Source organism: Aythya fuligula, chromosome 4 (genome assembly GCF_009819795.1).
Source record: "Aythya fuligula isolate bAytFul2 chromosome 4, bAytFul2.pri, whole genome shotgun sequence".
In the NCBI taxonomy this organism is placed as follows: Eukaryota; Metazoa; Chordata; class Aves; order Anseriformes; family Anatidae; genus Aythya; species Aythya fuligula.
Genome location: NC_045562.1, coordinates 20,518,697 through 20,533,267, shown reverse-complemented (window position 1 = coordinate 20,533,267; position 14,571 = coordinate 20,518,697). Strand labels below are relative to the sequence as shown.

General features: G+C 44.1%; 1 protein-coding gene across 3 annotated transcripts in view; it reads left to right on the top strand.

Annotated features, from left to right (window-relative positions):
* The window catches only part of STOX2 (storkhead box 2), a 132,073-nt gene extending 118,203 nt beyond the window's left edge, over window positions 1-13,870 (top strand). For all 3 annotated transcript variants that reach the window (XM_032186425.1, XM_032186426.1, XM_032186427.1), the window contains exons 3-4: window positions 6,915-9,180; window positions 13,573-13,870. In XM_032186425.1, coding sequence (XP_032042316.1) covers window positions 6,915-9,180; window positions 13,573-13,768 — 2,462 coding nt within the window. In that variant the 3' untranslated portion in view covers window positions 13,769-13,870. The remainder of the gene's footprint in view (window positions 1-6,914; window positions 9,181-13,572) is intronic.
* The last annotated feature ends 701 nt before the right edge of the window (window positions 13,871-14,571 follow it).

Sequence of the window (14,571 nt, the reverse complement as noted above, 5' to 3'; positions counted from 1 at the left end):
CAGGTGCCTATCAGGTCTAGCTATTCTTGCAGGACAGAACCATACATCAAAAATAATTCAACAGGCTGGATTATTTTGTAGGCTCTGCTCACAAGAAGCCTGAGGCAAGTTAGCACGCAGTCTCTTGCTGCCTCTTTTTTCCACTAGCCATGAGCCTGTGCATTTCTCAAGTCGGGGATTGAAAGAGGAGAGCCTTGTTTTTTTCTCCTACCCAAAACATAAATAAAATTACATTTAAACAATCCACCCTTTGTTCAATTTTTTCCCCTCTCTAGAGGAACGCCTTTCTCTCTCATCCGTAGCACGTGTAACAGAACATGCCATGTTCTGTCAGTGTATGAGGATTATCTATACATCTCACACCTTTTTCCAATAAACAGAGCCTCTTTCTTGTGCAGAATATTTCCACTTGTCTGCCCAAACTGTCCCAAAAATCAGCTGTGGTTTTTTTTGAGTCCTTGTGATCACTGTGGCTATTTTCAATTACCTGATGTCCTCCCATACTCTGATAGTTTATTTTTCCTAATTAGGCTCTGATGCGCCGAGAGAGAGGAGAGCATTATCGGTGTAGATGTATCTGTCATTGTCAAATAACCTCTCTGTGTCTCACCCTGTAGCAGCACTTGTCTGCCTGTGCCATTCGTGTTTTAATGAACAGATGCTTCACTGCGTTTCATGGCATGTATAAATTTCCTAAGACCCCAGATGCCATTCTCAAACTGCCTAAGAATAATAAACCTCTTTCCTCAGTGCGGGTCTTACACTAGCAGTCTAGCCCTCTAGTTTGCTGAGCCATTGTGCAGGCATAAATCTGGGCCATGGCTCTATGTGAAATAAGGTATGCTAATTATTTATAACATCACATAGCAACCACTCCACATCCTTAACTAGTATTTCATGAGCCAATCAGAGTATTTCTTTTATCCCTTGTTAAGCCTCAGCATCAGCTCAGGAGAAAATCATTTTAGCAGATTTAACACCATTTAAATACTACTTCGGATGTATTTTTCATGAATTTATTTTATTGACAAAGTTTGTAATGATAATGCACATCTTATCTGTGACATTTGTTATTTGCTAGGGTTTTTAAAAAGCAGGAGTTCCTGCTGCACGTGCTCCCATTATTCTAACTTAGAGTTAAACAATGGGATGTTTGTACAGCCCCACTTTATAATTTATTGACCACAGTTTTAATCCCGTGCACTAAATGTAAATCTTTGAAATCCAGTATCAGGAGTTAAGAGCGTAACCTCTGGTCCTGTGTTTGGCAGCCAGACCCTCTTACCGGTGTGACCATGGCTGAAGAAAGCATCAAGTTTTAGACTATGCTGCCTTTAGGAAGGCTTTTTCTTTTCTTTCCAGTTTTGTCCACATAGTTATTAAAATCTTATTAAGGTGTTCATGATTTCAGTGGGGAAAGTTTGTCTGTGCATTGGGCTAGGTCACTTTTGAAGCAAACATTTTTTTCTGAAAGCTGGCAAATCCCTCTGACGTCCACCTTCCTATCTGTTCACTCTTTGAATATGTGAAATGTATATGTCACGCTTAAAATAAGTGTCTTACATTAACCGAGTTCACTCTAGGTCAGTGTTCTTTGTGAGCAGCAAACAAGACATAATCTTCTGTCTGGAAGCTCAGTGGATGGCATAGTAGACTCTCTTGAGATGCAAAAAATGTACATGTCTGATGATTCAGGGTCCAGACAGTTTCTGCTCTTGAATTATTAAAACGCTACATAATCTTAAATAACACCACTCCTGTCATACAGTGTTTTAAATGATAAACTCTAGTCTCTAAACTACTGTTGTGTTTTTTTTTTTTTTTTCCTCTTGCTCCTGTTTAATGCGGGAAGGGAGACCATAAGGAGACTTCTGAACGCAGGGGCAGGTTATATATAGAAACGGTGTGGGCAGGTTACTATGAAGAAAAAAATCTCGAGGAAGCCAGGAGATCTGACTGCTTCATCTGCTTGCACTGCAGAGTTGCCACAATCTTTGACAAGTCCCTTGCCCTCTCTATCTCGTTGGTATTTCCAACACAATAGGGCTGCTAAGTCTTGTTGACTATTTTAAATGCTTTGTTGTCCTTGGAGTGTCGATCACGGGTTGTATCTAGCCACGTGAGAGAAGAGTCAGACAACTGAGGTGGTGTGGGGGAGTTGCAGATCTAACCGAGGAAGAGGCTTGATTTAAAAACAAGCCCCGGCAAACCCAGTCCTGGCGGTGGTAACTGTGGAGAGGCTGTGCGGGCATGAAAGTGTTGCTGTGCTAGTTACCTCATCAAGTTGTACCTCGCTGGTTTCCCATTTGCAGTGGCCAGTGGCAAATGTGCAGATCTTCCTGCTTGGACTTCTCAGCTCGGGATATGTGAGCTGATAACAGCAACGGGAAACGACTTTGGCCCATTGCTTCCCTGGCTCACGAAAGGTGAAAAGGTGTAGAGCTGTCAAACGGTAAATGCACACTGACAGAAAATAGATCCTCTTTTCATTCATTGAGAGCCTTCAGGCCTGCTCTGTTCATGCTGAAGTCAGGAGAACCTTGGCCAGTGGCTCCAGCTGGAGCAGGGCCAGTCCCAGCGTGTTCCCGTTTTATGCTTTCTCATCAGTGTCTTCATTTTTTCACCTGATGAATGGCATTGGAAGTGCCATATGCAGAACAGTTAAATGACCCACTGCTGTCTTAGGGTCTTCATCCACAGAACTCCCATGTGCTGTTTTTTTAACCTGTTTTTTTAATCTGTAAAGGTTGTAGACCTTTTAGTAAAAACCCACACAGAGGAGCATTTATTTTACTTCTGATTCGAGCTGCCACAATCTAATATGGAGACCCCACCAACCATGGCACTAAACAAGGAGAACAAGGAGGCTTCTTGTTTTTGTTTTTTTGTGTGTGTTTGTTGTTTTTTTTTACTCTATGAATATGAATTGTGAAATGGGAGAATTTCTCTTCCTGATGTTAGTATGGGAAGATTGGACTTCTAAATTTGTGTAATTCTATTTCATACCCCACAGTGGAGTAAATTTGGGCCTTAGGATCTTATGTTTCTGTTAACTGCACTGAGCTGGATTGCCAGCCACTGCCCCGCTGCTTCAAGTTTGAAAACAAAACCCAGCGGAAAAAGGAATTGCTAGGTAGGATAAATTTTACACTTCCCAGTATAAATACACTTCCTGATCGTTGTGCCATTGGGCTCTGGCTATGAGCAGTAGGCACCACTCAAGTGTACCCCTGCTGAGGCTGTGCCACATGTGCAGTACTCACAGAAGTACTAAGGATGAAGACGTATTCAAAATAGCAAAAATGGGAACCAGAGCGATGTCCTTGCTCCTGTCCGTGCTACAGGACAGCATAATTCAGGTTTGGGGCTGTTCCTGCTTTCATAAGTACCTGACGGAGACCCGGACAAAGCCTGTAGCCAGCGTTAGCTGGCAGCACAGGACTCCAGGGAGCTGTGCCTGCCACCATCACCGCTGGGGCAGTGAAGCACGGGGAAGTCTGCGTGCTGTGGATAGAAGTGGCAGGATCCAACTCCAGAGCGAAGGCTGGCACAGTTCACGTGCAGCATCACTGACTGCCCAGCCACGCTGATTATTTCCTCCTTGATGTCCGTCTGCCCGTTCTCCACTCCCAGGACTTAGTGGATTAATGTAACCACAGTGCGCCCAGCGTTCAGAGACCCGCCTACCCAACACGTAGTCATCATGGTTTGTTGGGTGAAAAATATGCGTGATTATTTCTACCATGTATTTGCAAGGCATCAGAAGATCCCTGTCAGTCTCTTTCCCCTCACTTTTCTGTAAACTCACAGGAGAATGTCTTCCTTTTTTTTAAAAAAAAAAAAAAAAAAAGTGTCGTCTCTCCAGAATTACCACACGAAGTGAGGAAAAGAGGCATGTTTCTGTTTATCCCTTTCATTTGTGCATTCCTTCCATTTTTCACTCTCATGTACTCTCTCAAAGTATGTACTTTCCTTACCTCTTCTATTTCCCCTGGATAAGGCACCACCTTTGAGCTCCATGGACTGCCCGTGAACTCTGCGTACTGACCCATATATATGTACCTTCTCTGTTTTAACTGCTTTCTCTCGTATGTCTGTGTTACTCCTAACACTGCTGTTTCCATTGTAAGGTTTTAGTTGTAGTATCCAGATGCTACTGGATATGAGCAGTATGGCCATGCCCCTAAATTCAAATAACACTTGAAGCCAGACATGAGAATACTTACTGAGTTGCCTGTGCTGTTTGACTGCTGTCACTGAGTCTGTAGGAAGGCTGAATGCTAAGTACAAGACAAAAACAAGTACAAAACAGCTACAGCTACCAAAATACAGAAACAAAGCCATGTAGTCATTCAAATGAAAGGTGGGCACCGGTGTTCTCCACATTGCTTTTAGTGTGTGCCTTTTTGGTAAAGGTGTGTTTCAGAAGTTAAGAATGCATGTTAAGAAAAAGGAGATGAATATTACAAAGGAAAGTCCTTTTGCTGTAGTATTAGTGGGCAAGGCTATAAGTGGTTTATTGTAAATAAACCTGAGTGCTGTGTTGCTTTTTTTTTTTTTTTTTCTCTCCTTCATTAAGTGACCAACTCTGCAGAAAGAGTGGAGGAGGGAAGTTTTGAGAGAGCAGGCACCTGCACCACTCCTCAAGTTTGGGCAAAAAGGGGATTTTCAGATTTTGGCAGATCAAAGCAGTGCAATAATAACATGCGTAAGAGGGACTAGCATCTTTCTACTTGTTTCTCCTTACTTAGTGTGCTGTTTGGTATCATGAAATCAAGCGTGAGGGTGCATGGCAGCAAAACTTCTGAGGCTTACAGGATGCTAGAGCTGCTGTAAGCTGTGGTACTGGTCACCCGCTGTTTGTTCAGCACTGTAAGACTTGCTTTGTTCACAAAGGCTGGGCTTCCTTGAGTCACCAAGTGTTTTACTACAGGCTGTCATCCAGTCCTGAAGAACGTGCCTGTGCTGAGCTACCCTTGCAGCAAGAAACTGTTTTTGAGCGAGTTCTCCAGTTCATTCAACACAGACATTCTGAAATACGAAGTACAAAAGCTTTCCCCTCCCACTTCCTTTGAAAAAAATATTGTGTGAGCTTCTTTATTTGGTAGCATATTTCAGCGGTGGTGTACATGAGCTTTGTGGCATCCATTTGCATTTTGAAAAGTGTTGGTAAAATGCAGAACCTTCTTCCAGGCCTGTTTGTTTATTTATTTGATCCAGTTTCAGCATCCCAGATTAGCCAGTGAAGAAGCTGGATATTCTTGGTTTCTTTGTCACATGGAGCACACCCTGAGATAGTGAACTTTTCATTGCCTCACCTTTCATTTATGCTATGGTACTGGGAGCTGAAGTTTGGAGCCCATTTATGTGTGCCATCAACAGCACGCTGCCCGTTTGGTGGGATGTTGGTGGTAGTGCCACAGCCCGTGCTGTCATCCTCGTATTTGCTCACACAAGGAGCTCGGTGAGCTTGCAGACTCCAGCCTTTGACAGGCAAGTGAAGAGCTGGTGACCACACACTGGGTGCCGCAGAAGGTAACTGTGTCTGTGACAAGTACAGCTGGTTGGGATGTTGCCATGAGGTGTTTTTGTGAAAAGCAGATACTTTGATGAAATGCATGCATGATTTCATGGAATTCCAGTCCTTTCAGGTATGCAGAATTTGACTCGACAAGGCCTTGAACAGCGTGACCCAAGTTGGCCTGGTCTCGAGTAGGTGGGCTGACCACATGGTTTCAGGAGGTCCCTTCCAGCCTAACTTATTCTCTGTTTCTGGTACTTGTTTGCTAAATTAGTTTTGATAAAAAGAAAACTAAAACCTAGAGTAAATAATTCTAACTGGTTAAAACAATTTCTTCAATTCTAAAAACGTAAACCAGGTTAGTACCCAGAAATTTATGAACTATTGCTTGAAGATAACTTTTTCCACTGAAAAAAATCCAAGATTTTTATTTTTCATTCAACACAAACAGGTTTTTTAAACTAGCTTGTGAACTGAACTTCTTGTTCCCTTAGCTCTAGATGGAGCTTATTCCTGTGCACAGCATGCTAACTCGGTATTTTATCTAATAAAGTATTAAAGACTTGCTCCTGCACCACTGAACCCAGCAGGAGTACTGGCAGTGTGAAGGACCAGGTTCACAGCGCCAGGTCTACCATGTGTCTAGTGTGGCGCTGGTGCAAGGTTGACAGCCTGTCCCTCTCGTGGTGTGTGATATTTTCACTTAGGTAAGCACCCCTCATGTCTCACGTGAAAGGCAGTGAACTCTCAGAAGCAGCATGTTAGGAGCTAGATCTATACATTGCAGCACAGTAGAAAAGTTTACGTGGGTAAGTTGAACCGTATCACTCAAAGTGTATCTTTTGGAGCTGCTGTTGTAGTTCAGACATGTTTTAAATTTGGGGGATGCTTTTTTTTTTTTTCCTTTGTGGTATTCTTCCATAGAGAAAAAAACTAGGCATCCAAGTAAGCAAATAACCACTGTTTTATACATGACTGTACATTGTTCTAAATACTTCTGGTGAATTGGGATATCGGTATTTGGTTAGAAGAAGAAAAAAAGTGAAGTATTCCCCCGATACCCTTTGCTTTCCAGTGATTTCATCTTGTAGCTTAGGGTCACCTGTGCAATGGAAGTGACTAGTTGTTCTCTCTCTCTCTTTTTTTTTTTTTCCCCCAAACACTCCATTAATGGCCTCCTTTCTACTTAATAATTCATACACCTAAAGTGTAGGAGATAAGTGGAAAAACAAACAGACAAGAGAATGCCTAGCAAAGTACTTCACTGGAGCTGTTTGTTCAGCATATTCCAGCCTGCACATCGGGAAAACAGGTTTTTGCAGGGGAGGGGGGGAGCCAGAGAGGTCCTCCAAGGTTTACGCACTCCCTGATTGTTGTTTGCTGTCATTTCTAGGAGTTCCAACACCCAGCCCAGAAATCCTTCGACATACCTTGAATATGCTCGTACGGGAGAGGAAAATATACCCAACTCCGGATGGTTATTTCATTGTAACCCCGCAGACTTACTTTATAACACCATCTCTCATAAGAACTAACAGTAAATGGTACCATTTGGACGAGAGGATACCCGACAGGTCTCAGTGTACCTCTCCGCAACAAGGAACTATAACTCCCTCCACCTCGGGATGCGTCAGGGATCGAACACTACCCAAAAACCACTGCGACTCCTGCCATTGTTGCAGAGAGGACATGCACAGCATGCATGCATCTACCCTACAGAGGAAATCAGCAAAAGACTGTAAAGACTCATACTGTCCTCCTTCGTTATGTCAGGTCCCACCTACTGAGAAAAGTAAAAGTACTGTCAATTTTTCTTATAAAGCAGAGACGCTCACAAAGCCCAAGGATGTAGAAAAGCAGTCTAAGAAATTTGGACTCAAATTATTCCGATTAAGTTTTAAGAAGGACAAGACAAAACAGTTGGCAAATTTCTCTGCCCAGTTTCCTCCAGAGGAGTGGCCGCTAAGGGACGAGGACACCCCTACCACTATACCTAGAGAAGTAGAAATGGAGATTATCAGGCGCATTAACCCAGACTTGACTGTGGAAAATGTCATGAGGCACACTGCACTAATGAAGAAACTTGAAGAAGAAAAGGCTCAACGAAGCAAAGCAGGATCTTCAGCTCACCACAGCGGACGAAGCAAAAAAAGTAGGAATCACAGAAAGTCTCATGGGAAGTCGAGGTCGCACAGCAAGACTCGGGTGTCCAAAGGAGATCCATCAGATGGCTCTCATTTGGATATCCCTGCCGAAAGGGAGTATGACTTCTACGACCCCTTGACTCGATCCCCGCGGGAAGGCTGTTTTATAATAGAACACAAGGGAGATAATTTTATAATGCACAGCAATCCTAACATGATCGAATCTCACTTTCCCATGACACCAGAATGGGACGTGTCTGGTGAGCTGGCCAAAAGAAGAACTGAAATGCCTTTTCCTGAACCTTCCAGGGGAAGCTCCCACTCCAAGGTCCACCGGAGCCACAGCCATACGCAGGACAGACGATCAAGGAACGAGCGGTCCAGTAAGGCTAAAGAAAGGTCTAGATCCATGGATAACTCCAAAGGGCCTCTGGGCTCGGCTACTTTAGGCACGCCTGAAGACATAGGCGAGGGCTGTAGCCCAGATGACCAAACGACTAGCCAAACTTACATCGACGATAGTACCTTACGGCCGTCCCAGTCACTCGGTCATCAAAGGGCTCTGATCTCAGCCGCGGGCTACAAAGAGACTTGCATCCCTGAAATAGCCGGTGGCAGCGCAGAAACCCCCAGTTCGTGTGGCCTGCTGGAACAAAACAAGCCGACGGAGAACTTGCCGTCCTACAGCGAGCTCAACTCCTGCACAACAAAATCTGCCGTCGACGACTATTTCCAGTGCAACACGTCCAGCGAGACCGTGCTTACCGCTCCGTCACCGCTGGGCAAGAACAAGGAGGATCACGACACGCTGACAGGGACAGATGGGCTCAAAAAACTGGCTCCCTCGGACAGACAGCCTCAGCACGTTGTCAGGGAGCCCGGGGTGCACAAGGAGGAGTCCCCGAAGGGCCCGAGCAGCAGCTCGGCAGTAGCTGGCCAGACTCCAGAGGTGATCGCCAACGGGCGGCTGGTCCAACACCACAGCGCTGAGTCAAGCAGCCTGGATAAAAGGAAAGAGATATTTAGCAAGGACACGCTCTTCAAACCTCTGCACAACACTCTTTCGGTGAACAGTTACCACAAGGCTAGCACACCCCTGCTCAAGCCCCACCAGAAGACCCCCTCTGACACGTTGCCGGTCCGCTGCGAGAAGCTGGAGCAAGCGATCGTCAGCTCGGTCACGCAGGCCATGCCCGGGTCGCAGAGGCAGCAGGAGACGACCGGGAACCAGGAGGCCTCCTTCGACTACTACAACGTGTCCGACGACGACGACTCGGAGGAGGGGACCAACAAAAACACTGAGGAAGAGAAGAACAGGGATGACGTGGGCACCATGCAGTGGCTCCTGGAGCGAGAGAAGGAGCGGGACCTGCAGCGCAAGTTCGAGAAGAATCTCACGCTGCTCGCCCCGAAGGAGTCGGAGAGCAGCAGCAACCAGCGAGCCACCCACTCGGCCCGCCTGGACAGCATGGACAGCAGCAGCATCACTGTGGACAGCGGGTTCAACTCCCCACGGTAGGACTGTCTCCTTAATTGCAGCTGTACCGGCTAGGAAGCTCTCATTAGCTGTGTGTGTAGTGTTGGTGACAGAGCACAGGGCCGTGCTAAGCACACTGAGGCTCTCAGACCGTGTCTCCTGCAGCCCTGAATCCACAATTCAGAGGTGCGGGTCTTCCCCCATACCATGAGTAACCAGAGGCTGTTTGCGGCATTGAGTGCATTAGATAATTTTCCTTTTGCTGCAAAATCTCCCTGTATCCTTTTTTCTTGTGTTTGCATTTAGAGTAGAAAGGGTGAGCTCCTGCATATTCCCCCCTCCCCTTCCCCATCAAGACTAATTGGAAGAGTAGACATAACCAGGTGCCATTATCCTTGGCTCAGACACCAAAAAAAAAAAGATTTTTGAGGGTTTGTGCTTTTTTCTTTGTTTTCTTAAAACATTTTGGAAGTGTATTTATCTATCTGTCACCATTCCAAGCTGGTGAGACTGGAAGAGCTGTTTTCCTTCCACAGCTGAAAGTGCTCAGGGTATTTGAACTTCAGAGGCGACCTGGCTCTGCATCAGCAGAGAGAGAGGTGCCTTGCCTAGGGTATATGGGAAGGGAGTTGCACTAGGAGCCTCACAGACACAGGGAGGAGAGAGTTGCTGGTGTGTGTCCTACCCTGAAGATTTCACCAGCTCATTTCCAGGTTAAGAATCCTTCACTTGAGCCTTCTTCCTTCTCCCTCTGGCCTTTGGCAGCCGTAGGTCCCTGCTGGAGTGGGGCTTGCCTGGTTTTGTTTGCCCTGGATAGCAACCCATCAGGGTTCACAACAAAGGCTCTAAACCCGCAGAAATAATTTACGATGGTTGTTCTCTTATAATGTCTTGCTTAGGCTTAAATTATTTATTGGCTGTGTTTAAAAATAAAACCTCCAAGACTGGATTTGTGTTAGGTGAAAGAAAATGTTGTTTGGCGTTGTGGTGTTAGTTTTTATTTTTATTTTATTTCACTATAAAAAGTGTTCTTATTCCTCAAAATTAGGTATTCTTTTAAATCTATAGCCAAGGCTCTCAGAAAGGCATGTGAAGGGTTTCCTGCTCCTAGACACAAGACTAAATTTCCTTTTCGGTTAGTCTTGTCACTCTGGAATAAATTCCTTTGGATTTGATGGTTACTCCTGCTTGATGTTAACGACAAGGCAGGAATTGCTGGGCCTGCTGCAGCATGCAGGGAACATCAAACTACCGGAGCAGGCTTTTAACACATGTATGATTCTTCCGAGTAAAAATTTTGTAAAATAATCTGAGCAAGTCATTGCACTTACACTGAATCTAACTTAAATACAAGGAGGGGTTGAATTTGCTCCTGTTACAGTTCTGCAGATGCTCGGCATCTTTTTCACACACAAGTGCTGTATGAGGCTGAGTACACTGCTTTTTTTAAAAAATGTCATTTCTTTAAGCTGAAGTGCTATACTTGCAGGCAGTTTTTGCAGGGGAGGATATGATGTGTGCTGCTGCTTGCCCAGCCTGCCTCACTCCGCAGCATGCATTTCATCTACAGGACAGGGTGTTGACTGGAGAAAAATCAGTTCTTAGACTGCTGTCTTGCCTGCTGCATGCACACTGAATATAAGCTTGCGTTTCTGCTTAATGCAAAGTCAGATATTTCCTTCCCTAACTGTTTACACAAAAGCTAAAATTTCTGTTGATGTTCAGCTTAAACTTAGCTAGCAAGAGAGCAGAACGTTGTGAGCGTACTGGATTTAGCACTGCTATACCACTCTGTCAAGATTAAAAGGGGAACAGATAAGCAGCTTTTAATAATGATTGTGCTCTACACATCCCTTTTTTATTTTACTGTTTATTTATTAACATTTTTTTTGCAAGTAAACTTTTTTATTTGTACAGAAATGCAGCATTCTGTAGGTTTTTTTTTCTGTGTATTTGTTTCATAAGGCCAGCATATATTCTGGGTATTTCAAAGGCTTTTATATGTCCAAGTCATGAGTTTTGCATCAAGATGATTAAATTGGATGCTTTTGCTTGCTTTTGGTCACTCCTTGATATAACTATAAAAATAAGTGGAGCTTGAGGGTGAATTCAACCCTTTGGCTATAATTACCATGCTGTTATTACTTTCCTACCTTATAAAAAATGTACTCCACAGCCCTTTTCCAGGAAATATGAAAGCACCATCCAGCATCCATCTACTGAGATTCCCCTAGATCTGAGTGTCCATTAGCAGGTACCTCAGGAAGAGGATCAAAACAGGGCACGTTTCTAGGGATATTTCTCAAGTGTAGTCTCCTAGCCTCCACTGATGTGTAACTGGACTTCCCGGGGTGTGGTGGTATCTTTTCATCTTTCATTTAAACTGCAGTGTGCAGCCTTGCTCGGGGAATCAAAATTACCAGTTCTACACTGTGAAAGAAAAAGGATATTTTCAAAGTGTGACAAACTGAAGGAAAAAAAGGTGCATTTAAAAAAAAAAAAAAAGCAAACAACACCAACACAGGATGTAGTTAACGAGATTTGCAATGGTCATTTGACTTCAAGAGTATTTTGTATGAATACGTTGCCATTGGGAAAACAGCCTCGCTGTATTTTGTTCAGCACATTTATACAAGTGGTATATAGTATCCACTAGCTTTTAATATTATTTTTTTCCTTTATTTTTAAAATTTGTGTAATACTGCTGTTCTGGTCACCTAAGAGCTAATTTTGGCATGCTGAACTCTCAGTGCAGTCATCATCCGTAGATGTTAACAATGGTCAGTTTGCAACACTGGAATTGAAATTGGTTTGAAAATCTGGAATTGGTGGTCCCGTAAAGAATGATACAGTGCTGGCTGATCTCTGAAAAACAAAGATTGCATCTGTTTTCATTAATAAGCAGAGGGAGAGGGATCAAAAAATGAGCAACAGAAGCACGCCCTACATCACTGCAGCTCCCAGAGGTTGCTTAGTGTGAGCGTCGCCTGTCGCTGTTTGGAGGTACTTACAATAAGGTGATTGGCAGGAGGTGATCAGTACCAGTTCTGATCAAATTAAAAGTATCTACGAGAGCTTTTCTGAAAGCATCATTGATTTTTCCAGATCCAGTCAGTTTCGGATGGTTTGCAGCTGCATTTTTTACTACAGCTACACGAGGTGTTTCTCTCTTCCCCTGTGCCATGCACTGACACGTTTCTCCCCTGCTGCATTCCAGGCTGGGTGTTCCTACTCTTCCCCTGTTATTGGCCCTTATCTTTTTTCTCAGGACTAGTATTTAACTGGGAGAGGAACATGTTGCAGGGTCAGGACAACACGAGGCAGGTGGGAGCTGCTCCTTTCAGTAGCAGGTAAATTTAGGTTGATTTTAAACCGACCATGAAACTCTGTCATTAGTATCTCTGCTTTTGGTGCTTATATAGCACCCATTCAGTCCTCTAAATGTACCCTACAAACACCTCCATAGCAAGATGTGGTGTCATTTTACAAAGAAGTACAGTGAAAGATACATAACCAAGATCCATGCACTACCTGAAAACCAAATTTCTCTCTGCATGGAAAAACGTTATTTAGAGATAAAGAGTGCTAAGAGAGCAAAAAAGAGTAGTATTGCTAAAAACTACCTTTAGCATATCTTGGCTGAGTTTTTTAAAAGCTGTAGGATAAAATAAAGGCTTCTCTGCATTCATAGCTAGATATGTTATTAAAAGGTTTACTCTTTAAAAGCGCCAAGTGTGCTGTCACTCCCATGGACAAGCAGTGTGCTAGAGCGAAAGGGACTTGGTCTGTTGCATAAATGCAGTCACAGCACCCGTTCGTGTTCAGAGAATGACTGCAGACCGGGCAGGTAAGATCTCTCACTGCCTTGTAAGTTGCAGTTGTCTCAGCTGGGAAGCAGAATTGCAGCGTGGTGTTCAGAAGCATTATGGGTTTAATGTAAAGTAGCGTTTTTAGCTTACAAATAATCTGCATTAAAGACAGAGAGAGAAGAGGGGACAGCAGAGGAGGCTGTGCTACACAATACTCTCCTAGCTCTGCCCAGTCACAGTGCTGATTTGATGAAGTTGTGCAAAAATTCACCATCTGGGAAATAAAATTAATATGCCCCACGTGCAAAATGGGAGCTATTTGATTTCCTTGAGCGTAAGATCCAGATGCTTGATACGGGTTCAGGTTACAGACCTTGTGTGACAGCTTCAGCCCTGCTCGGTGCTGTACCTGTGCTGCAGTACGGTGGCTGCTGAGTACTTCTGGAACCCGTTTTGGAGGAACACATGTGAACCGTCAACATGAGATGGTTTATTGATGTGACATTACATACAAACACAGGAAGCCTATTATAAAACACTCTATTCTCCTTTCCTGTCTGGTCCACAGATATATAGGCATGTCACATACGAGTGTGTATATATATTTCTTTTCCATTCTAGTACTCGGGAGAGCCTGGCATCCAACACTTCGAGTATTGTTGAAAGCAACAGACGTCAGAACCCCGCTCTGAGCCCTGCACACGGCGGGGCAGGCCCAACCTTCAACTTCCGAGCCACCGCAGACCCGCCGACAAGCGAAGCTGAGAAACTGCAGAAACCAGCTAACTGCCTGCAAGCTTCTGTCACTAGTGTCTGATAGTCATCCTGCCTCAGAATTTCTGTCTCATCCTATACAGTAAAGTTTACGACACTGGGACTGATGTTTACATCTTTGGGGAAAAAAAAAAAAAAAAAAAAGCATCTCAACCACAGTTTTAGTGTTTACTTAAACTGTGCTGCTATGTAGACTAGGGGCAACAAAGAAATCTTTATTTCAAGGTATTGCTTTTCACATTTGCGGCTCTGTAGCAACAGAATAGCAGTAGGGATAATATGTACACTTTTTGCTTCACTTAATTGTAACTGAGCACATATATGAAAGTCTAGACACTGTAAGTGTAATCTGCATTTTCAATGTCCATGCAGTTGCCAACTTCATTTAAAAAAAAAATGCCACAGATGTGTGATGCCCCCGGTCAGAAGCTAAGCTCTGCTGCAGAGTTGTTCTACTTCATAAATTGAGCCACTGCTGAAAGTAACCGGCCAGGATCACCATGAGGAAAAACGATGCCAAACGTGACAAGTGGTGACCTCAGCTCTATCTGTGAATTATTAGTACCAATCAGTCATTTTCACTGTGTGTTTTTGGGACACAATTTTGCAAAATACCTGTTTAAGTGAGTAAAAAGAGGTCTTTCTTTTAGAGTATGGAGGGTGGGTAGGGAGACAGCTTCCCCTTTCGTGTTGCAGAAGTATGAGAGATGTTTATGTATGAGACTTGCGACTTGACCTTCCAGAGTCAGAAATGAGGAGGTAGAGGGGGGAACGGGGAGGGAGGGGAAAGCTATAACTGTCACGGAGCCGCAACGTGGAGTGACACAAAATATAGGGAATATCTTC